Source organism: Epinephelus moara, chromosome 24, assembly GCF_006386435.1.
Source record: "Epinephelus moara isolate mb chromosome 24, YSFRI_EMoa_1.0, whole genome shotgun sequence".
Taxonomy (NCBI): Eukaryota; Metazoa; Chordata; class Actinopteri; order Perciformes; family Serranidae; genus Epinephelus; species Epinephelus moara.
This window is the reverse complement of record NC_065529.1, coordinates 25310641-25335728: the sequence shown is the minus strand read 5'-3', so window position 1 is coordinate 25335728 and position 25088 is coordinate 25310641. Positions and strand designations below refer to the sequence as shown.

The window sequence follows — 25088 nt, the reverse complement described above, 5'->3', positions numbered from 1 at the left end:
TTGTTTCATGTCCAAGGTGCATATTAAGAAAATGCTGTTTTCCCCAGATCTGTTAAAAGCCCTTTGTGTTTTTAATGCAGCCCATTTATGGGTCTTAACATTTGTTGCTTATTGCTGCGATAACAGGTGTCTTGTAAAGAGTGATCACCTTAATACTAAGGCCAGACCAGATTCCATTGTTCAACATAACTAAGCAATTAAATGTAATGGATGGAGCTGTTTTGGTTTCGACCCTCGCATGAACCAGCTCCACCCAGTGCTCTGAGGACATGCACGCTTCCAAGTTGTAAACACGGGAATCCTCCCGTCCCATATGATGTGACCGTGGCAGCAGTCTCCAAGTTAGTTCCTTGCTTTTTGTGCCACTGGTGTGAAAAACTGTTTATCTTGTAATAAGTTCTCTCGGGCATGTCTTAATTGTACAAAATAATTATTTATAACATATCTTTGTGTAAAATCACATGTTTAAATTGACAATATTTGACACACGCTACAAGTACTCATGCCACCGGAACACACATTTCAGTTTTGCCTTCCTTATTGCAGAGACATGATAATTTGAGTTTAAATTGTAATGACAAATAAATGGCATGTGTGCAGTTTCCATTTCCTCCTTGCCATTTTGGACACCCAGCTGCAGCTTGCCTCCACGGCCACGGATATTGCAAGAATTAGATGAAACTTAAAATGCAACCTGCAGCCTCGCTCTTTTTAACAAGAACGACGGAACACGCAAGTACATAGAAAAAATGTCCTCAGTGTTTTGTTTTTGTGTCTAGTATTTTTCCTGTTCTCCCCTCCCCCCTGTTTTCTCCCCTTCCTCTTTGTTTGCTCGATCTGCTTGATCCTCTCCTAGGTGCCTTGTCTCCTCCCAGCGACAGCAGCGGCTCTGTGATTGGCTGGCTGAGAGGAGGGGCGGGGCTTACAGGCTGCTTGTGCTGTTTTTCAGGCTGGAGGCTCAGCCCTGCCGTCAGTTTCGGTAACAGCCACACGACGAGTACTACGGAAACGTACGTCGCCTTGAAAACGTTTTTAAGCAGCTTTTACAGCTACATGAGTAGCGTTTTAGTACACGAACAAACACGGAGACTATCCAGCCCAAACGTGGAGTTTTATTATTTGTCCTTCGTGAGGGAAACGAAGGGGGAATAAGGGATTTTGTCGCCGCCTGTGTCCTTCCTGGTCAGCCCTTTGTTTTTCACTGCTGTGCTCGAGCAGGCGACCAGTAGCGCCCCCGCGCGAGCCAAGAGAAAAGAGCTCGAGGATAGGGAGCCAAACGAGCGGCCGAGCCGATTGCCTCCCGAGCGACGTGGGTCCCCCCAGCTCTGTTGTCCGATGCGGAGTGAGGATGAGTCCCGCTCTGGAAGCCCTCATGCAGGCGGACGGGACTCCTTATCCCGGAAAAGGGGTGATGCTTGAGCCATTCGTGCACCAGGTGGGGGGCCACTCTTGTGTGCTGCGATTTGGGGAGCAAACAATATGCAAGCCCCTCATCCCCCGGGAGCACCAGTTCTACAAGAGCCTCCCCACAGAGATGAGGAAGTTCACCCCTCAGTATAAAGGTAAGTCCCCCATCCCACATCTGCAGGAAGTGTCAAGCTACCTCTGATGTAACGTCATCATTGGTACCAAACTTCATCTCTTAATTGTCCTTATGTGAGTGCTAACAGTGTGTGCGAAATGTTATCCACGCTTTGCTGCACAAAATGCATGTGTGCGGATCATGTGGATGTCATTTTGTGTGATTGCAATGGATTGCTGCCAGAGCTTAAAGAACATGGCGTACACAACAGCACACTGCAACATGCATTTCTATATTTATATTTTCCTGTTTTCAGTGGACACATACTGTAATGTGACTTGTGTACAGTCTCATGCTGGAGCAATTGGCAGCCAGTCCTCTGGCTCTGGATGCGAGGTGGAGGTTTCAAGTAGCATCCAGGCCGAGGGCCAGACTAGGACGTGTAGCCAGAGGTCTTCTGAAAGCTCGAGCCTGGCTTTCATGCAGGCTTGGGTTTCAAGATCAGATACGGTTTCACGTGGATCAAAAATAAATGGGACAGATCATCGTGGAGTAATTCACCAGTCACTTGAAGAGATTTCCAGATCTGGTTTCAAATCCGTCACAGAGACACGGACACTAACACACATTTTCACCTACACACACGGAATCAGAATATAATGTTCCTGTGGTTGCACCCAGGTCCACGGTTTCACCACAGACAATGACACCTAGTACATGCTGGTACAGACGTCTTAATGGCGGCGATATGACGGAGGTAGGACGCACACCAGTACCTGACTCCTCAGTAATGCGGATTGAGATTATTATAAGACCCAGGAAGAGGTGTGGGGATTTGGGCAGTGGGTGATAGAGGACTTCTGGGCTCTTTTGAAGCCTTATACTTTGCATCTCTTAGCCTGAAGACATTTATCATTATCTAATGGTTTCAGGGACACATTTCAGAGGCCTGTGATCAGAATGTACTACATGTACTGTAAAAAATAAAGGCTGTGTAGAGGATTTTAATTCCAGGATATAGACATGAGACTCTGACTGGACAACCAGAACTCTTGAACCCTAATAAATTAATCGTCATTGATAATGATCTGCAAATCTGTCAGCCCTTCTGCTATATCATGGTATTTCTTTTACTACTGGGCTATAAAATCAATTGATGCACCTGTCTCAGTAATCTATGAGCACTTCTTATGGATCAAGTCGGAGTGACTCATAATTTCCCACACTCACTAAGGTGGTGTGATGACATTGCAGCTGTGAGTGGATGGCACAGTCCTGAGGACAGACTGAAGAGGCCGGGCCTCCTCCTGCAGGGTGGTGATGTCAGTGCGCATGACATCAGCCAGGCCTCGGGCTGCGGAAGAAACATGGATGCTGGGTCCTAAGACTCACCGGCTAACATGCAAACACACCACACTGCATTTTTTAAACCCTGGCTCTGTTTGGTGAGGTTGTTCTCAGAGTAGATTGCAGTTTATTTCCTGTTATTCAGTGGCTGTTTTGTAATGTGTCTACCAGTGTTGATGGATGCAACGTGTGTCCTGTATCAATTCGGATGCGGCCACTTTCTTTCTCTTGATCAGCCACATACGTCCTTCCTGTCTGTGGTTTATCACTATCAACCGCTGCAGCTGTGATGTTTATTCTCAGTGCGACACCTCCCCCACTACACACACACAGAGGGTTTATAGACATGCCCTTATAGGGACTTTTACCAGAGGCAGGGGGTCTATTGGTGTGTGTTTGTTTGTGGATCATGTTATAGATTAGCATTGGCTTTAAGGTACACTGTATCTTTGATCAATAAACTGTGTCTAGATACATTTTGTGAGTCCTTCCTTCTCTCGTTTGTTCTTGAGTGTTGTAAGACTGTGATACTCACCTCTAAACAAAATGCAAAAACACAAATGTTCTTGTTCTATTTAAGGCCTCATGAACTGTGAAGAGACTCACTGAATTATGTTGTCGTCCTGATTATCTGTAATGTGGTTACGCTATCTCTGTCTGTTGCTTATTGAATTGTCTGTTTTGTATGTGGAATTGCACTTCATTTTCTCATGTCACTGCAGATTGCCTGAAACGCTGTATTATGAGTTAATGTGTGTGATTCATGTGAAGCAGATGCTTAATAAACGTCACGTTGAGTTTGACACATTTCGGCCTTGTGTGGTATTTTGACTCTCGTTTCCTGAGTAATGAGTCACATTACATGGTTTGTGTTCTGACATGTTGCTCTTCATATAAAATGCTTTTGTTAATGTCCTGCTTTCCACTTCCATCTGTTTGCAACTGCCATATAACATGTTTGTCTGAATATATGTGCAGTATGTATGTATGTATGTGTCCAACTCTGTGGTGTGTTTTTAAATGTGAATAAAAAGAATATTTGGTAAGGCATGTTCTGTGTAACTAATAAGACACCCATTAGTATAAATGATTAGCATAGTGGTATTGATTTTAGAGTGCAGTTCTGATAACCGCTCCCTTGTGCTCCTTCTCGCCCTCTCAGGTGTAGTGTCGGTCAGTTTCGAAGAGGATGAGGAAGGGAACCTGTGCCTCATCGCCTACCCCCTCCACAGCGAATCAGGCGACCTGGAAAACAAAGATCCCTCGGCAGACTGCGAGCCCAAGAGCAAGATGCTAAAGTGGAGCAACAAGAAGCAGTCCTCTTTGCTTCTGGAGAACGACAACTACAGCAAAGACAGAGCTCGACACAGCCGTAAAGAAGACAAGATCATAAGGTGAGGATCTCACCGCAGCACTGTAATGGCTTTTATAAACGACAAGGCACTTCATGAATACGTTCTGTAACACCAAAGCTGACTTGTTTTTTGGTGTTGTCTCCTTTGCAGTTACAATCGTGATGAGATGCAGCAGCAGCAGCAGCAGGCAGAGGTTCTCTACTTCAGCCTGGAAAAAGGCAACGTGGTGCCACAGATCAAACACAACCCCTGGAGTCTCAAATGTCACCAGCAGCACTTACAGAGGATGAAGGAGAATGCAAAGCACCGTAACCAATACAGTATCCTTTCATGAGCGAGCAGCTGCTACTGGGTGTCTCAGTCTGCAGTGAAGTAGACAGATGGGTCTTAGATGTTAATATAAGCGTGTATATTCTGTGTTCGTCTATAGATCTTTTGTTGTACGATCCTTGACCCACATTCACAGAATTTATTCTGTTGGAGAATCTGACGTGGCGCTACACAGTACCATGTGTCTTAGACTTGAAGATGGGAACTCGCCAACATGGGGACGATGCATCAGAGGAGAAGAAAGCCAATCAGATTCGCAAGTGTCAACAGAGCACATCCGCCTCTATTGGAGTGCGTCTTTGTGGCATGCAGGTAAGGTAGAGATGCATCACTTAATATTGAAGATCTGTTTGTATTGGTTGCACGTGAAGCTGTACTGATTGTGTTTCTGTTTGACCTGCAGGTGTACCAGTCAGACTCAGGCCAGCTGATGTTCATGAATAAATACCACGGCCGTAAGCTCACCCTTGCAGGCTTCAAGGAGGCTCTCTACCAGTTCTTCCATGATGGGCACCGCCTACGGCGAGAGCTGCTGTCCCCAGTGCTGCGCAGACTCCGTGAAATGCAAGCTGCCCTGGAGGCCTGCGAGTCCTACCGCTTCTACTCCAGCTCCCTGCTCATCATCTACGATGGAGACCCTCCCAGGACTCCCACTAGACCCAGACACCGTGGTGGGGAAGAAGGTGATGAGGATGAGCCATCTGATGAAGAAGAGGAGGAGGAGGAGGAGGAAGACGAGGAGGAGGAAGAGGAAGGGGCCTTTGGTTTCCCTCGTTCCTCCTCAGCAGGCAGCAGTGCTAGCGTGGCCGGAGGGAGCAGCAATAGTGGCAGCAGTCGCTCCTCCCACAGCACAGGAGAGGCCAGCAGCCCAGCGGTGGACGTGCGCATGATTGACTTTGCTCACACCACCTGTCGGCACTATGGAGAGGACAGTGTGGTGCACGAAGGCCAGGACAGTGGGTTCATTTTCGGCCTCCAGAACCTGATCACCATCATCTCCCAGCTGGAGGATCACAGTACTGACTGAGGCTGGACTGGAGCCAACATGGTCTAAATTTCAAGCATGGGAAGAGCTCGCTGAGCTGAAACCCTGCTACTCCAAGGTGCATCGCCCTTATGCCTACGTGGGGGTCTGACCTTCCTCTGCTTGGAGGGAACCTCAGACACCTCGGGGTCAGGGGAGTCCGTGTGGTCGTTCCTACACTCTCCCCCACCTGCCAGAGGACAGGGCTGCCTGTGCCCTTACTTGCACTTTTCTTTTTCTGGGACTGCTCCTTTTCTTTGTTATACACGGTAGGAGAAATGTTGTACGAGACGGAGGTCTCTCAACAAACACAGGGACTCCTGTAGCATCATAGGACCCTCCCTCCCCCCTCTCCTCCTCTGGTACAGACGAGTTTCTTTATTAAGTTCTCTCTGAGAGAGAAAGAGCGAGGCAGAGTTAACTGAAGCGTAGTTTTAGGAGCCTGATGTGGTGCTTTACCTGTGATATGACATAAGTTTTTGTTCTTTTTGTCGTTTTTTTTGATGAAGTTCGGACTCCCCAACAGCACAGCACATTATTAGTGGGGACGTTGACTGTACAAGCTGACCTTGGCTGGCGGGGTCAGCGGCCTTGTAGCAATCGACAACATAAGCTTCTGAGAAGGACATTTTGTGTTTATATTGGTGTCCTTTAAGACCCTCTCAACAAACATGGTTTGTGTGTCCACCGGGCACTTGGATTTACACGTTTTGGTGGAAGAACAAGATTATTTAGGTCTAGAAGAAGGGATCTGCCTTTTTTCAACAGTTGCTCACCCCTGTACTTTTTTGCCTATAAACAAAAGACTTTTTTTGAAAAGGGTAATATCCTTGTTTCGTCACTGTCTTTGTTTTCGTCTGATTTTTCTCCTCTTCATTCCTGAAACTTTGACTAAACAAAGAGAATATATTGATTAAAAAACACTAGCTACAAAGACTATATAGAGACTATTTATTTGAAAGGATTGTTTAAAAACTAAAAAAAAAAAAATGGAAACAGCTACATTCCATATTACCACTCTGTCTGTTCTGATACCGACTTTGATTTATTTTATTATGGCAAGAGCTGATGCGTCTCTTGTAAACCTGTGTGTTAACAGTGTCTTGAAAAATAAAGGCATTCATTTGTGGTAAAAGTTGCTGTCTATATTGTGTTCATTTACACTGTGTAGTGTTTGTGTATAATTTGCATTCACTTGACAGGAAGTAGTGACGTGGGGAAATGAAAAGTGAGCAGGAAGCTAACACCACATCTGTAAATACAGCTGGAAGAGTGCTGTAACAAAAGGATGCAGTGCTGTGGAAAATATGAGTCATCCATTATGTTGAATTTTACCACGATCTTGTCATCCTTCACTTTACCATATTGATACATCTCTTACACCAGTGGGTCCCAACCTGGGGGTCCTCACCTCCACTATGGGTCGCCAAAGCTTCACAGGGGGTTGCAAGGCCTTCTAAGAGAACATTAAAAAAGATACAGTGGGCCCATATCTCAGCATTTCATTCATTTCTGTAGAGAAAACTAAGTTTGGATTATTCTTAAAAATACAAAGTAAAAAAATCTAAGGTTAAGGGTATGGTGAGCTGAACGCAAGCTATGTTCACAGAGCCTTCACTGTCCGCTGAGCAGCCTCATACTGCATTAGAAAAGTACACACTTTGGCCCAAATCCTTACAGATCATTTAGAATTGTGTCACATGACAGTTATTTACATGTCTGCCAATGATCATTTCATTCATTTATTTTTATTTTTTTAGTATAGTGAGGTCCTTTTATCCTAATTTAAAGTTTTTATATAGCCATATGATATATCCGGTTTGATGTTTTTTTCTGGTCAAAAGAAAACAATAAAAATACTGATAACTGAAAAGTATGCCCTTGTAACAAAAGAGGAAAATGCAGAATTTCTCAAAAAAGAGGCCTAATAAATGTGTAAAAAAAATACACAATACAGAGCATTGTATCAAAACTTACTAAACATGAGAGGAGAACTCATCCCTGATGCCATATGCACTGAAAATAATCTGCTTAAAATGAATCCAAATCACTCGTTTAAAGGTCCAGTCACACCAAACCAACGAGCAGCCATGAGAGCCCCCTGCCGCGTTGCCTCACGTCACCTTGTCTTGGCCAAAAGGTTGCGCATGAGCACACCAAACCGACAGTCAACAGGCATGTGTGTTCTGCGTTTACGTAAGAGGACATACCCCCCAATACCAGTCATAAAAAAAAGGAAACCAGAAAGGCCTTTTGAGCACTTAGCACATTAGCACATTAACAACACAGCCCACTGTTTAAAGAACAAAGCACATTTACCATGCGCCAGTGAACCACAAAAAAACAGGAAAGGCTCCTGCTGAAGAGCTCAATGGTTAAAGAAAAACAATCTTTTCTTATGTAACAAGTCTGTTTTGGTCTCACTCTCTTGACTTTAGCTCTTTGTTTACATTTCTCAATTCCGTCTCTTTTCTCCTGCGCTGAGCTGAACTGGGGCAGCACGGTGATGTGGTGGCTAGCACTGTCGCCTCACAGCAAGAGGGTTCCTGGTTCAATCCCAGGAGGGAGCCCTTCTGTGCGGAGTTTCTACCCTTGTCAGTGTGGTCAGCTCCGGGTACTCCGGCTTCCTCCCACAGTCCAAAGACATGCAGGTTGATTGATGACACTAAATTGTCTGTAGGTGTGAATGTGAGTGTGAATGGTTGTCTTTTGTCTGGTGACCTGTCCAGGGTGTACCCTGCCTCTCGCCCAATGTCAGCTGGGAAAGGCTCCAGCCCCCCTGCGACCCTCAAGAGGATAAGTGGCTACGAAAATGGATAGATGGATGAGCTGAACTGCCAATCAGAGTGATTTCATTGGCCGACCTGCTCCACCGACACTGATTCAACTTGCTGAATTGGCAGAGAATAAGGTGACCAGGGCCGATGAGGGTGTGGGACACACTGCACCGACGAGGGCTGCAATGGCCTAACTTTGACCGATGGCCGTCCGTCGGCTTGGTGTGTCAGGGCCTTTACACAAACCTCCTGCAATTGTGTCCACTGTTTGGGTTAATTATCTTGTACTGTTATTGTTATGCATTTAATATCATATGAACTATCAATAAAATATGTCATTTATTAGGGGTCCTTCGTTCAATCTTAAGAAAAAAGGTTTGTTTCAAAGTTTTCAGTGCTTACAATATTAACATATCTTTGAAGGTGCAACATGTTCTAGTGCTCAGTTTGCATATTAAACAATGTGTATGGAGACATTGATTATATCTACCAAACTCATTTAATTCAGTCAAATGGGAACAGTTATGGATTCATCTGATTAATGACCAAGTTTACTGCTGTTTGAGATTAAGCTGTATTAAACTTAAGTAGAACAGTTCATGTTCAGATCCCCGCTAATCATCTTAACATCAGTCTATTGTAATGCCTCACCTGGCAGAGGAAAGCTCAGTATACACACAGCGTAGAGGAAAAAGGTTGGTGTGCTCACTTTCAGATCAGATAAGATCCACCTGCTCTAATCCTGGCAAAGGTGCTGATAATATTAATGAGTCCAAACTGATAGAGCAGATTTCCACACACTTAGATCAGTGCAATTATGAGTTAATATGAGCTTTCGATGTATCAGACCTTCGTCAGAGCATACATGAATTGATAGTGTTTTACCTGCCTGTCCATTTTGATTCATATATGCTGTGATGAAGGTCTGGTAGACTGAAAGCTCAGAATGAAGTGAAACAATGAATACTGAAAACTAAAACTGAAAAGAAGAAGTGTGCAGAAATCTTTTCATCAGGTTGGAGGTCAGATTAGATCAGAAAATGTGTTCCTCTCTGCAGTGAGATGTAAAGCAGATTAGTTGCTGATAGCTCAAGCACCAAAATGAAGAGACAGACAAAACCACTCTGTGGGCTTGGCGAGCGCTTGGCTGAGAGACACGATGTGATGATGTTGTCTGAGGTTGATGGACGTGATCATAAGTCATGTGTCAGTGGCATTTGTCACAGCTGTGGTTGATATTTCTCATGCAACCTAAAAAGACCATCTGGTTGCGAGATGATGTTAGTATGAAGGATCATTAGCTGTAACATCACATGTGAGCTGTAACATGACATGTGAGTTTCTATGTTGTGAGGAGTTACAATGGTTGGTTGGTTTCCGGAGCCCCAGCCCCGAATGTTTTCTCAAAAGGCCCAAATATTTAAGATTTTTAAAATACCTTCAACTTTGTGTCATTCAGATAATAATATTTGCCCATGTTATTTCATCATACTACGCTATTCCCCAAAGAAATCTATTATAATTGAGTAAATGTTCTTCTGTTGGCCCAAAGAAGCTCGAGTGAAAGTTCTGTCAGGAAGAATTTTGCATGCTTAGGCCTATAATTACTTGTATTTTTCACACCATCTGCCATTCACTCCTCACAGGCATGTACACTAATAAATTCCTGCTGTCATTGTCTGGGACTATTTATTGAAACATGAGCTGTTTAAACATCTGATCACATTAAACCAATAGCACGGGGACACACCTTCTTTGTTAGCCTATCATCAGCTGCTGTCTTTTTAAGTGCGATTTTGTGTCTGCCCACAGTACATTTATGCTGCAGTTGTGCACACCCTCCACCCCGCATCACCACTTAGCAGACTCATCAGTTTCATCAGCCTCAGCAGAGTCATCAGCCTCCACCACCACCACCCCCAGTGTGTGGACTCCATGGGAGGTTTATCATGCCACTGCCCAGGCTGGACTTCCCTTGACTGCAAAATCTCCCTATGGTTTAAGTACTTAAGTCCTTCTGTCGAATCTTAATCATTACATATCATCTGTTTGAGATACAGTTGGTACGTTTTATGAAAATAACTTTGTGTCAGATTTGCAGAAACTGTGACTATATTCTAAAAGAAATGCATGAGAGAAATAGTCTGGGAAAATATCACATCTTTCCTCTACTTCCTCCTGCCTCTCATGGCATTTTCTGGAATCAGACCGTGGCGCGGTTGGCAACAACCAATCAGAGCCGAGAAGTCTCTGATGCAGCTGTCAGTCATGTCAGTCATTCCGTGAACTTCAGTCAAACTGTCAAACTAGGCAGCACTGATCAAATATGAATCAAGATTATGTTACTGCACTGCCTCAGATGTTTTCAGAAACATATTTTAGTGCACTGTTTAGCTGTAAAATGAGAACGTTGGTCCGACTGGTGGGCGGTGCTTTGTACTCCCATTTAACTGTATCTTACATGGTGGGGAGGTCACAAACTTTCTGATTTTACAGCTAAACAGTACACTAAAATATGTTTCTAAAAACATTTGGGGCGAGACATAGGCAACAACTGACTGAAATATTCAGTTCAGGGTATTGCAGACCACATTTGCTCAACATTGCAAGAAGGAATCCTTGATTTATCATAGCATGGATTCGAATGTAGCAGATTTTGTCAGTTAAACATTCTGTGAGCTCCAGCACAGAGTAACAAAAACAGCTTTCAAGATTAGTAATCCTGTTCACACCAAATTCCTACCCTACCTATGTTATATAACTAAAAAATAGCGGGAGTGAAAATTAGTCATCCTCCACATGTGTTGTGTTATGGTTTCAGGATGATGAAATTGTTGGAGTGTAATTAGCTAAAAACAAAATAGGATGGAGTTTCTATAGGATGATTTTTTTTCCTATCATGTTTTTCCCAAATGATGTTAAGTTTTGAAAGCTTTCGATTATCTGAAATGGCTTGATAAATAGTGCATATAGCCTCTGTAAATCTCTCCATGGGAGCATGCTCCAGGACGCCCCTAGGTTTGGGTTTAGCCCCTACTGTTTACAACCTCTTGCCCCACCCCTGATCAGGGCCTGCTGCTGTTCGCGTCTTCTCTGTGTAATTTACATAATTTAGCCAAAATCCATCTACTGGAAGTCTCTGCTGAGGGAACAAGCTTTCCACATTCAGGATTTCTCCCTTGTTTGCACAAGTATGCTTGAGACAGCATAAAAACAAAGATTGCAATCCTCACGTTGCTTGCGTCATTGTTGCCACAGAGTACATTATTAAGCAGTTTAGTTGAGGTTTTTGGCCTGGTTTCCAGTCAGCCGAGACATCGGTGACTGATCCGCACCACAGCTTATACACTTCAAACATGAAAAACTTCCGATGGAGCAGGAAGCATTACAAAGTGTTAGCAAGCGGCCACATGCACCAACAGCTCCAAAGCAGCAACCTTAGACGACCATTTGTTTAACGTCCTGTGTGCACCCTGAACTCATAGTGAAAAGGACTTAGCCTAATCGGATTTCCACCACTGGAAAACACCCTGAGCTGATGAGGGTAAGAAAACACCAGCTGCGTGGAAAGTATGAACAGAATGCTGCACAACCTTTTAGCAACTAGATACATCTGCTTTACATGAAGGGTGGGGCCACTGGTGACATTAGATTTCTAAAGGCTAGGTGATGTTGTGGATACAGTGGCAGACACGTGCTTTAACCCTGGACAATTGCATGACATGTAAAATGGGTGGAGTAGGTAGATATACAGTTTATGTTTATGCATGTGCTTTGAGAATTATTTGTCCACGTTAGCAACCAGGACACACTGGTCTGACAGTGCCCAGTAAACAAGCTGCAGGGCCTCAGCAGCATCACGCAATTCTCCTCTGCCACAACCACACACCATCATCATCATCGCATCCACAGTTCACTTAGCCGGAACAGACTGAATCAGAGCCTCCAGATGACCCACATACACATGCTTTGTGTGAAGTATCCACTGACAATATTATTCATGCATTTATCCCTCCAAAAAATAACTAAACAAAAAATGCATTATGAAACACAGAAATAAATGGATCATATCTGGGTTTTGAGCTCTAAAAGGATTAAGCGTTATAAAATCCAGTTGCAGAGGTTCCTGTTTTTTGATATGTGTGCAGCTTCATGTCACTCTGTCTCTTAAGTGTCAGCCTGTCCAGGATGTTTAGGGGTTTGGTGCAGTGGACATCATCAAAGGAAAGCGAGGGGCGAGACGAGTAGTTTTGGAGAGATGATAACACGAAGCACGAGATGAGAGGGATTATCATTTCCTCTTTTCAGATCTAAAAATAACCGAACCTTCCCCTGCTCATCTGCTGCTTTCATCAAAACAGATTTAGCTGAATATGTTTTTCTGCTGTATGGCAGAGACTTGTGCTTGTTTACATGGTTTTAATGATGAAGCTGAAAATTATATTTGATTAAGGACAGGAAACAGCAGTCTGTCCCCTGTGTGTTGTTCTTCTTTTTTGGATGAGCGAGCTGGTTTGTCTGTGTTGTGTCTGTGTTGTATGTATGTGGGTGTGCTGGTGTGGGACACAGACAGTTGCCTTGGTGACTAAACTGACAGTGATACATTACCATGGCAACAGCATTGGTATTTTTAGCATTTCTGCACCACAAAATGCAGGGGTAGCTTCGCCTCATTGTTCATTCAAAAAATTATCAACACAACCTGAGTAAATGACACCTGGCATGGAGCTACATTTACATAAGCTACTGTCATGCTGTAAAAGAGTAAAATGAAAATCCTTTTGTTTTCACAGAATCAGGATGCTTGCTTGATTTCACAACCTCGCGAGAAAACATCAGTCAGCACTCGCAGCTTTACAGGGAGTGTGATCAAACTGGATGTTATTGGATCAAAGCAGTGGTTTTGCAATGTGCTAAAAGAACTTAAAGCCTGATTGACCCCAATAGCACACGGGTAAGTGTGAGTTATGATGTAAGAGCTGGCACGATTAAAATCCTACTCCATAATAACGCACAAATGCAACATGGAGGCACTCACGCAGCTGTTTGTGTGTATGTGTGTGTGGCCCGCAGTGAAACATATCAGCCTGAGCACACAGTACAACATTCGTCACAGATAAAATTTTATGGAATTCCTTATCTGGTTGTCATTCTGCCAACCTGAGCTTCTCGGCCTGGTGGCTTTAAAAGGCGTTCTGTTGCAGACGTGATCCCATGCTGCAACAGAGAAGCAACCTCTCTGTGGAACCAACCAGCGAAACAGGATGTGAAAAAGAACACAATTTTGACTAGGAACATGCACTCTCACTCTCCCTGCAGCAACAACAGAGAAGTGTGTGTGAGCTTAAAATAACCTGTACAGGAGCAATGACAAAGACACAGTTATCACTGCTCTATGAACTCAACGTTTGAAAATGTATGAGCATCAAGAGCTGAGGGTGAAATATGGATTGGAAAACCAAGATTTCTGCTGATGACTGATCCCAATATAAATATGAATAACATATTCAAATATTGTGGATGGAAACCACCAGGGCAGACATTGTGTCATCTCAACCTTTGACAAAGCCTTAGGGGAAAGCAGAACTTTGTTTTTTTATTTATGTTTTTTTTAAGATACATACATACAAAAGACAATACATAATTTGCAAATGTATGTCAAGGAGAAAAACCTTCCAGGGGCTTGAAAAAAGGTGTTCAGTGGGCAGCATACTACAGGAAATACTTACAGCTATGTAATATACAAAATTTGTAGCCTATGTATCTGTCAATAAGTTTAGACATAATTAATACAAACAAACAAACAAAACAGTGTCATAGCAATGTACAATGTATCCCAAAATACCCAGCTATTACACAGACATAATGATTCAGTCATGGACATAAGCAGCGGTGATCGAAGGGTGCTTTCACACCTGCCCTGTTTGGTTCGGTTGAATCGAACTCAAGTTCGTTTGCCCCCTAAGTGCAGTTCATTTGGGCAGGTGTGAAGACAGCAATCACACTCAAATGTGCACCAAAACAACCGGACTGAGACCTCCTTGAAGAGGACCTCCCTGACGGTTTCACCTAGCATATGCGTGATAGTTACAGTAGGTAGTCAGCTGACTGTCCTAACCAACCTGTCTCACTCCGAAGTGGCTCAATACCGATGCTGAGACAGTGACTTCTGCGTCAGACAAAAAAAGCTGTCCTTTCACATCAGCGTATGCAGCAGGGCAACGTCATTGTGTTACAGTGCCCGACAGCGTAGAGGGGAGACAGGGCCAGATAATCCAACAATCACCAACTTTCACCCGGGAGGCTGGTGTTTGCTTCCTGTAGGAATGTCAAGTCAAACTCTGGTATTTTTTTCTAAACCTAACGACATGCAAGTGTTGGCTAAATATAACCACATGCATTTGTCGTTGAAGGGAAAAAACATCACTTCGCAGTGTTGTACTGACGTAGTATGTTTATTTTAAAAGAGACTGTTTGCAAACTGTACATTTCCTGTGAATACTGACGAGTATTTTGAAGCGACATAATGCACGTAACAGGCTGAAGTTGACACGATGTCCCAGGATGTCAACAACAGACCTTGCACGTCTACAACCTTGCACGTCATATGTACTATAGACATGCAAAGCCAATGACCAAGCTGTGATATGTGACGAGGTCAGAGTCAGAATGTGTTGTCCTAACTAATGGTATCCAGCTGTCACGTGGAAGCTAGACAGGGCCCCACTTAGTGTTTATGAGGCAGCAGCAGTGCACGTATAGTGCCTTTATGGGAGGTTTCAGGGCGTTATTAATTATCAGTGCAAAATGTACCAATATGAGCAGCCACTGTGGTCCTCTTTTTACAAACGTTTTTGGGGAGCCCAGAACATTTAGCTGGTTTGCCTTTCTTGATGATGCACCCCTAGTCATAAGACTCACAAAAGAATTGACACTGCACATAAAAAACAATGGGAGAGATGACCTCTAGCTCACCTGGTATAGTGTCCACCCCATGAGTCCTCTGCAGCAGCAAGGGTTTGACTCCAACCTGTGGTCCTTTGCTGCAGTCATCCTCCTCACTTTCCTCACCTCGACTGTCTATTGTGGCTGTCCTATCAATAAAGGCACAAATTGCCCATAAAATAATTTTGGGAATCAGGGATAAATATTAAAATCATTAATGAAAAATGGTGCAAAATGCATAAACACAGTGCACTACCACTGATAAGTATGGAGAAACTTTGTTTGGAAGATTTAACTTGATCAACACCTCAGATCAAAAGCAGTTGAGCCCCCAACAACCATGTACCTATAAGGAGCAGTACAGAGGTCATACGAAGTAGCTAGATACCTGGCAAAGTTTTTGCTCATAGCTGGCTAAAAAAGTTATAACAACAAACTCATGTAAAGCCGATCCTTCCGGTGGTTTTAGATTGTCCAGGAAATGTATTCAAGGGACAAACTGACTCACCCGCTGCGATTCAAAGTACAACTTTTAATGGGAAATTTTCAAGATAATTTACATGAAACGTGATGCCAAACGAGTCACTGTTTACTTTAAATACATAACTGGAAAACATAATGTGTGCATGAATGTATATGTATGCAGCAAGGCCAGCATGACTACATGTGTCACAGCCTATTATGCAACTCTCCTTGAACTCTGCTCAACAGGACGTTTAGATAACAACTTGTGGCCACCGTGAGGAATAAAAGACAGACGATCAGAGGGAGAATTTATGATGCTATAAAGTTGAACATACTGTGCTCTGTACTTTCAGCTGCTGACCCATTTTTATATCAGGCCAGTTGCATTATCTCATCCCCCATGGCACAGCCATGATGTAGACTCTTATCACAAGATAGATAGATAGATAGATAGATAGATAGATAGATAGATAGATAGATAGATATGAGTCTGAATGTTAAGGTTACATACACAGAATACATAAACAGAGACTGATCTCTGTACACTGTACTGTTGTCTTTTGGACAGGACCAAATGAGAGCTGAGATTATAAAACTCCTCGGTGGTGTCACAGACTGTTTTGCTTCATTTCTCACCAGCTGCCATCAGGGGGTGTGTCAGGCCACCAACAGCTGCTCTCAAAGTTTTTTTATATTACTTACGAGAGCAGCAGGAGACAAGCGTCTCTTGTCTGTTGAGCTGCGCCCACATAGTCTATTTCACATATTTATACAGATGGATGGGATGGTGAGTAACAGGTGGACCCCAGTCATGCCAGGGAAATGTCCAACAGAGTCCCCTCACTGTTGGTGCCAAGCAGTCAGGCCGTGACCCCAGAAATGCTGCTCAGCCTTGCTTCCAATTTTTCCCGGTGGTCACTTGCAGCATTGAAACAAAAAAGTCCCCTTCAGCCCAAAAATCATTTTTGTATAACTGCTGACAGGACACCTCGCAATGTAAACAATGCCAATTATTACTTTCTCTAAGGTGATTTTTTTTATCCATGGAGATTTCAGCCTGATCACACACTGCAGTGGGATGGCATCACATTCTTCAACCAGCATTTGTCGCAAGTCAGCCAACGTGGTTGTGTTGGTCACTCTGTCACGGCACGCCCAAGCTGATCCCACAAGTGTTCAAAGGGGTTGAGGTCAGGACTGCTGGCAGGCCATTCCATCCTCTCCACTACCAAATTCTGGAGGTAGTCTCTGATAAACCCCGCTCTGTGGGGGCGAGCGTTGTCATCTTGGAGGATAGAGTTCGGTCCCAGACTGTGGAGATATGGGATTGCCACTGGTTGCAGAATTTCATCTCGATATCTCTCTGCATTGAGATTGCCTCCAATGATGACAAGCCTCGTTTTTCCAGTGAGGGAGATGCCACCCCACACCATCACACTGCCTCCACCAAAAGATGTTATTCTTATCGGTACAGCAATCAGCAAAGCGCTCTCTGCACACACACTTTGACCATATGATCCAACTGCTGTAGGCACAATCTGGATTACTCGCTGAACATAACGTTCCTCCACATGTTCAGGTTCCAGTGCATGTGTTACCAGCACAAATGGGCCTGACAGTGAAGGGCAGTCACGGCAGCCCTATGAGACTGGAGATATCATCCTGCAAACCTTGACTGCAAATCTGTAGAAGACTGTCTATTGTTCCTGACAGGATGAGGAAACAGTCTTCTTGGGGTGCCGTCTTCTGCCGTCTTCTGTCTTCTTGGGGTACTGCCACTTTCCTGGGACTTGAGAATTCTGTCTGAAAAAAGCACAATTGCAGGCTAAAATGCACAGTCTACATCCTGTGAGTCACGTTCCTACAGATCTAAACCGGATGCCACCTCAGTCTTTGAAACTGAAGCATCGTCCCATCTCTTCCCCAATAATTAACCGCATTACCAGGTCATTTAGAGCTTTCACTCCTGCAGTCTTGAGCATCATGCAGCACACGTGCATGGAAGCGTCTGCCTTTGTTATGTTTCTCCACTAAACCATTCAGGTTTTCGCCTTTAATTTGCCACCTGTCTGTGTGTTCTCATCGGTAGTTAAATACCCAGTTAGATGCGGTAAATAGCCTTTAATTCAGTCAATACAAACACAGAGAGGCTGTGAGACGTGCTCAGGAGAAAACGAGTGATGTGTGAGATGCTGACACCTCACACTAGCTTTGAGCAGCTGTCAAACTCATAGGGAGAAACATCCACTGTGAAGATGATATATCTGAGCACTTTATACGAGCGTGTGTGAGCATGTGAGCTCCCTCAGCCAACCGAACCACCCAATAGGATGTGGAAAGATATTTGTGCCCACATTACAGCGCACGTACACTCATTCTCCCTCCAGCAACCACAGTGAAGTGCATGAGTACATGTGCTTAAAATAGCCCCAGACAGGACAAGACAGGCAGGGAAAACTATGAGTGTACGCTTCGTAGTCTGGAATAATCTGGATTAAGCCTGATGACTTGTCCAGTTAAGGGCGGTTAACTCTTCTAGGGTTATGTTGTGGCTTGTCACTCCCACCACATTCTCCAATCAACTGGATTGTTTTTGTTCTCTGCTGGATAAAACATGGCTGCATTAATCCTCCTCGCATACATTTTCCACTTCATACGTGCCGTGACACCAGACTCTTTCCCCGAAGTAGTTGCAGTGCCCGTAGATGGATTATAATGAGTGAGTGTGTCTGTGTGTGGGTGGAGGAGGAGGTGTAGGCAGGATGTTTTAATGAGAGTCCTCTGTAGCTGGTACCTTTTAATTACTGTAATAAAGACTATAGCAGGGAACACTGACAATGGTTTCATGTCACGGTGGCTCGTTTATTTCTCTTGGAGGATTTTCAGCAGGTCATCGTGCTTTTAGAAGACAAAGCAGGTCTTCGTCATTGTGTGTTGAATTGTTTCAAGTGACACTTTAGAAATATTTCATCTGTTATGTTCAGATAAAGTTGTACCCCTCTGCTGGTTGTCTTTAAACTTGATTTAAAATAACCAAGATTTAGCTGTTGTCTCATATTCCAAGTTTTAACGTTATCACCAAGAAACAACTGGCCATTTTACACACTTTGCAATTAATACTGTTGAAACAAGAGACTACACATCTCTGCTGGGGTCATTTGGCTGTCACTGCTGTGTTTACGTTAGGAGTATAAATGTCAGGGAACCTTTAAACGGCTTACGTAAGACAGGACACCGAAGCTGCACTGAGCACAGCTGCTGGAGTGAGATTAGGATGATAACAAGAGCGAAAACAGCAAACGTCCCCCTGCTCTACACCTCTGAGATTTGAGGGTGCTATAATTTACAAAGCTTTATCTCTAATTTAGACATCACACGTCACTTTTTACTTCTTTCCCCCTTTACTCAGACTAAACAGGATTATGGGCACTGACACCTGTTTAGCCATGCTAGCACTGTGACTCTGAGGATGGCAATGCCTCACTTTGGTCCAGACTTCGCTATCTCGACAACTACTGGAATTAATTGCTATGAAATTTTGTACATACATTCATGGTTTTCAGATTATGTGCCCTATTTACTGTGGTGATCCCCTGAATTTTCCTCCAGCACCACCAGCAGGTTGACATTTGTGTTTTTCAGTGAAATATCTCAACTACCATTGGATGGATTTACTTGAAATCTTGCACAGACATTCATGTTTCCCTCAAGAGGAACTCTAGTAACTTTAGTGATCCTCTGATTTTTAATCTCGCACTACCAGACATGGAGATTAATTTGTCTCAAAATGAAACTACAGTAATAGGAGTGAATATGTGTTCTGTAAAAGTTAACATGTTTGTTGTAACTTGACATTTGCATTAATGTATATTTATGAATCCAAGTTTTGTCTCAAGATTCAAATGAGAAAAAGAGATTGTCTCAAAATAAATGCATGCGTGTCACTTGAACCACACGTGATGATTCAACATTAACACGCCAATTTTAGACTTGAGACTTCCTTAATGCAACTAATGTGTATGGACATATGAAAAACATATAGTATTTTTAGGTATTTGTATATATGCATTTGTACAAATTACTGCACATTCATTCAAAAGTCAATTTGCAAGTCAAGTTAACCTTTACAAGACACAATTTCACTCTAATTAATAGGCTAATGAGAATTATGAGACAAATCTGTCTCCATAACCATCAGGATACAATGTTATTTATCCTGTACTTTGGTTTATGTTACCACATATCTGCAACATAGAGTGGTTAGTACTAATCCCTCTGAGCTTTACACAGCCATATAGATCATTTTCAGATTTGCAGCTTAACTTAAGAGACTTTCCCTTCATATTTGATGTAAACCCGCTACAATTATTTGAAGTTGAAGAGCCGAGCTGTTCTTCATTAACCCTCTAAAGCTGCCTGAGCAAATATCTACAGGGCGGAGTTAGCCGTCTTTGATCTGTAGATGTTTATGTAACCTGGTGCTTTAGGTCGGGGACACAATGTTCTTATGTCTGCTGGATCACAGCCAAATCCATCACTTAAAACCCCCGACCTTAACCCCTGACCTCTTACACAGCAGATATACTGTATAGATGTGGTGGTGGAGAGTAAATCCACAGTCTGTGGGTCAGCGAGAGATCAGAGCGGCTGTTTATCACAGAGAAGACCTGCTGAATCAGAGCAGTAAGGGCTGCTCAGACATCACAGTGTAGTCCTGGTCAACAGGGAGCCACCAGTGAAACCAATTAATCCACTGTATGATAAAAATTAGTCGTTCAAGGGTTTATAAGCGGGGAGAAAGTTGCGGATGAAGAGGCAGAGAGGTCTCAGCGGGTTTGTCTTGAATTACCAGTGTTGTACTTTTTTTTTCCCCAGAGTGGGCTGAGATCACTGAGCAGGGAGCGACTCACTCTGCTGGGTCTCATGGTGATCTTGTGACTTTTTACTCCCACCCTTTCACTGATGTATCCACTGTTCCCCCCTCCCCTCTAAGACCGTCATGGGCAATCCCAGGAGGTCGCAGAGAATATAGTATTGTCCTGGGGCGGCTTCTAGAGCTCCAGACACAAATGTTTTTTTAAAGCCCAGAGCTGATGCTGTTCCCTAAAGACATCTAATATTATTGAGTAAATGTTCTTTTGTGGCCCAACATTCAGTTCAGAGTACTCAAGGCCACATTGCCATTAGCTGGGTTTCCATCCAAATTTAACCAAATGTTCAGAAAATCAGCAGAAGAAAATGCAAATTTATGTGCTTTTCCACCCATGACTGGTATGCAAAAAGTGGGAGTTGGTTCATCGAAATAAGCCATGGGTGACACTAAGGACACATTCACACTGGCGCTACTGGGTCTGCTTTAAACAAAATAGTAATAGTTTGGTTCGTTGGGAGTGGTGTGAACGCTCCTTTGAACTCTGGTGCGGACCAAACGAGCAAACCCTGGTCCAATTGGCGGGGGGTCTCGGTTCACTTGCAAGTGAATCCTGGTGCGGTTCGCTTACAGTGGGAAATGCAAACAGACTATCCAGCGAAACAAAGAGAGGAAGTGAACCAAAGAGAGGAATTGACGTAGAGGGCAGTGCATTTTGGCGCTTGGTGTTTTTGTGAAGGGGATGGATTTCTGTTTTCGGTCCTGGCCAGTCGATGAGCTGTGTTTTCTTCTCCCTCATGCTTCTTTTCTTCCTGGTCAGTGGTTGTTTCGGGCAATACCGCCCCCAAATGAGCAGCTGTTGTAACTGCGTGACATTGTCCAGGCAGTTTGGTCCTGTTGGACTAGGGGCTCATCCTACTCTCCAATGTGCTATGTGTGAGCTCAGTCCTGCGTGTTCTTTAATGAAGCAATAGGAGAAGATATTCGGTCTCAGTTAATGTAGTTTATTAAGCAGTAAAGGAATAAAATTACAGAGCTCTGGGCCTCAACTTCACGTCCCTGATGAACAACACAGGTGTGTCAGTTCACGAAGTCTGACCTCCTGTCCTTTCCCTGACCCAGTATATTTGAGCGTAACAGAGTGTCACTGTGCACGCAAGGCGTTGTCCTCTTCTCATTGGCAGTTCCACTTCCTCCTTCACCACACCACGCCCCTGCCTCGTGTTAATCTGACTCCTTCCCGCTGGCGGTGGGGGCGTGGTTCCTGTTTTGAAAGACAAGAGAGCAACACAACTCCCTACACGTGCTGTACCTTACTATCTGTACATCACTTTCTATTCTTTTTTACCATATATGAAACTAATTATCTAAGCATTGCGATATGTGCTCCTCAGACTTCATGTCTCTTCCTCTCCTGTACTTCTCCACTTCTGCAAAGCAAACACATTCAGATCAGCTGAAATCATCTCAGTATTCTCATTGTTCACACATCTAAAACTTATATAGTGAAACACAACTTATAGTAAAACACATAAAATCATTCTATTCCCAACAGTCCGCTTTAAGAAGTGCAGTGTGAAATCTATCCTGGTGTGAATGCACCCTAATTCTCCAGTCAGGTGCCATTATACCACTGCAGAGGAAGAGCACCAGTCAAACCTGAGTAACAACCACTCAGACACAACAAAAAGAGCTTGCAGTGGCTTATGCAGTGACAGTACGTCATCATTTATTTGCTGAATCTTCTCCATTGTACTTAGTCGCATTTATCAGTACACCAACTTTTCCACCTACCCCAAATGTAAAACTTTTTTTTGCAATACTTGGAGATTTTATACAATTTTTTGGCATTTCCACTCAGGTTTTTTTAATGTGCAAATGGAACATGCACATAAAAAGAGGTGGATGGAAATGCATGTACTGGTGGCGATCCTTGATTTGCAGTTGTAGCCCAGATTTTTATGGCATGAATTTGAATATAGCGGATTTGTCGACCAAATATTCAGTGTGAGAACTCTACTGCAGCACAGTATCAGTAAAAATATGTTTCAAGATTAGTAATGTTGTTTATGTCAAATCCCCACCCTACCTGACTCAAAAATTGTAGCATCAGAGCATTTTTGTCTCCTTTAGGTGGCAGGAGTGAAAATTAGTCATCCTCAGCATTTATTGCATTATGGTTTCAGAATGATGAAGACTGAAACAAAGGTCGGCTCTACAGGTTGATTGGCAACTATCATGTTTTTCCCAAATAATGTACAGACGAATAATCTTTCTATCATCTAAACTGGCTTTAAAAATAGTGCATATAGCTGCTTTAAATGGGGGTAAAAAAATCGCCCAGGGTGGAACATGCCCCTGTACCCCCCGTTGGTCTGCTGAGCCATGAATGTTTACAAAGTCTGGCTCTGCCCCTAACCTGACATCTGCTATCACCGCTCTACTTCAGGAGTCCCCCTGTCCCAGTAATCTACCAGCAAGATAATCTGCTTTAAACACATGTAGATGTTCAGTTAGCAAAACAATTGAAACACACACTCAGCAGTTCAATTAGCGGTTAATGTGGGCCTTTTGATAATAAAAACAGAAGGGGACTGTGTGTGGTGAGTGACCTGGTTTGCGATGGAGAGTGCTGACTGGTCTACAGAACAAGAGACTGAAACACTTGTCTCTTACATCAGAGGAGGGTGAACTCTCCGGGACACAATAAAGAATGAGATGAATGTGGGAGAAAAAAAAAGCAGAGGAGTAAAAGGATGATTGTAACAGTCAGAGGAATTCAACATTCCTTCACAACACAGCAGTCAAGACTCTTATGTAACACTGCCAGCTGCCAAGTAAAAACTTTGTGTGTCTGTGTGCATCCTGGCACAGAGAAGTAACATACTAAAGGTCCATTGTGTTGGATTTAGGGGTATTTATTGGAGGAAATGTAATATAACGTATGTTTTCTTTCATGTATATGTACCTTAAAATTAGAATCGTGTTTTTATTACGTTAGAATGAGCTGTTTATATCTACATATGGGGCAGGTCCTCATCTATGGAGATCACCATGTTGCACCGCCATGTTTCTGCAATAGCCCAGAATGGACAAACCAAACTCTAGCTTTAGACAGGGCCATTCACATTTTCGCATTGGCCACTATAAGCTCCTCCGCGACAAGAGGTGTCGGAAAAACACAGATTTTGTTGAAGTAAAACTGCTTTATTCAGTGTTTTTACCAGTTTTAATCACCTGGTTTGTTTGTTTTGTAAAGGAGGAGACCTCTGTGGATAATTCGGCTCCCAGTAGAAACCATCTGAAGGCCTGGATCATAAGTCATCAGAGAAAAAAGGTGAGCAGGTGCTAGGCTAATGGCTCCGCTCCAACATTCCAAGCAGTGTCGGAGAAACACTGATTTGTAACATGAAACTGCTCCATATTTTTTACTGGTTTTAAACAACTGGTCTGTTTGTTTTGGAGAGGAGGAAACCTCTGCAGAGAATTCACTTCCTGGTAAAATCCTCCTGAGCAATGAACGCTGAAGGAATTCTAATCAGAGACGCTTCAGCTGGTTGCGTTCTGCAATCCTCTCCTTGACGTCACTATTGCTGTCTTAATCTTACACACTGCTTCTTAAAGAGTGTGTAAGATTGAGATACACACAGATGCAGCTATCATTAATGTTTTTATTGATTTATACCAATAAATACTGTAACTGCAAGTCAGTTCAGTTCAGTATCCACTGCTTAGATAAAGATGACCTCAACACTATAAGATACTGTCAACATAAAAGCTCTACTTTTACACAGTACATGTAAGGGTGACACTAGGGCTGGGTATCAGAACTCAGCACTTTTAAGGTATCAACTGAAACAACACAGTACCAAGTAATATAACGTCTTCAGTCAAACCGAAAGTTACCTGCATCCACTCCTTGTTGTGCTGGGGGTCTGATCCTGGACTGTTCCAACTCCCCAACAGTATCAGCAAACTTTCTGTTGCTGCCATTTCCAGAGCCGTCATCCTGCCGGCAAACAGTAAGTTCAACAGTAGCCTGGTTAGTACGAGCTAACAAAGCAGCAGCAACTAACATCCAAAACCAAGCTATTAAATATTCCCAACAAACTCACACAACGCCAAAATGTTTTGAATTTGTTGTTAAGTCAGTTAATAAACATCAGGTAGGCCCTAATGCAGGCATGTCCAAAGTCTGGCGCGGGGGCAATGGTGGCCAATGGACCAATTTTAAATGGCCAGCGGCTTGTCTATCAAAATATGCTACCTGTGGCACACACAATATTGGTAAATCAAGCAAGTTCATTTTGCATTTTTTCTGTTAACCTCACGACGGCAGGACTAACGTTATCTAATCTGGCCCCCATTCAAACAAGTTTGGACACCCTTGCCCAAATAAAAGCTTTATGATGCTGCCTGTTACTGTGTGTGTGCTGCAAGACTCTCACAGCTG

The 25088-nt window shown here is 43.4% G+C and overlaps 1 protein-coding gene across 1 annotated transcript; it reads left to right on the top strand.

The window, feature by feature from the left end:
- Window positions 1-959: 959 nt before the first annotated feature.
- On the top strand, window positions 960-6713 carry ip6k2b (inositol hexakisphosphate kinase 2b). Its single transcript, XM_050037603.1, has 5 exons — window positions 960-1562; window positions 4032-4263; window positions 4375-4544; window positions 4691-4866; window positions 4958-6713. The coding sequence occupies exons 1-5, from the start codon at window positions 1349-1351 to the stop codon at window positions 5579-5581; spliced, it is 1416 nt and encodes a 471-aa protein (XP_049893560.1). The 5' UTR covers window positions 960-1348; the 3' UTR covers window positions 5582-6713.
- Window positions 6714-25088: the final 18375 nt, after the last annotated feature.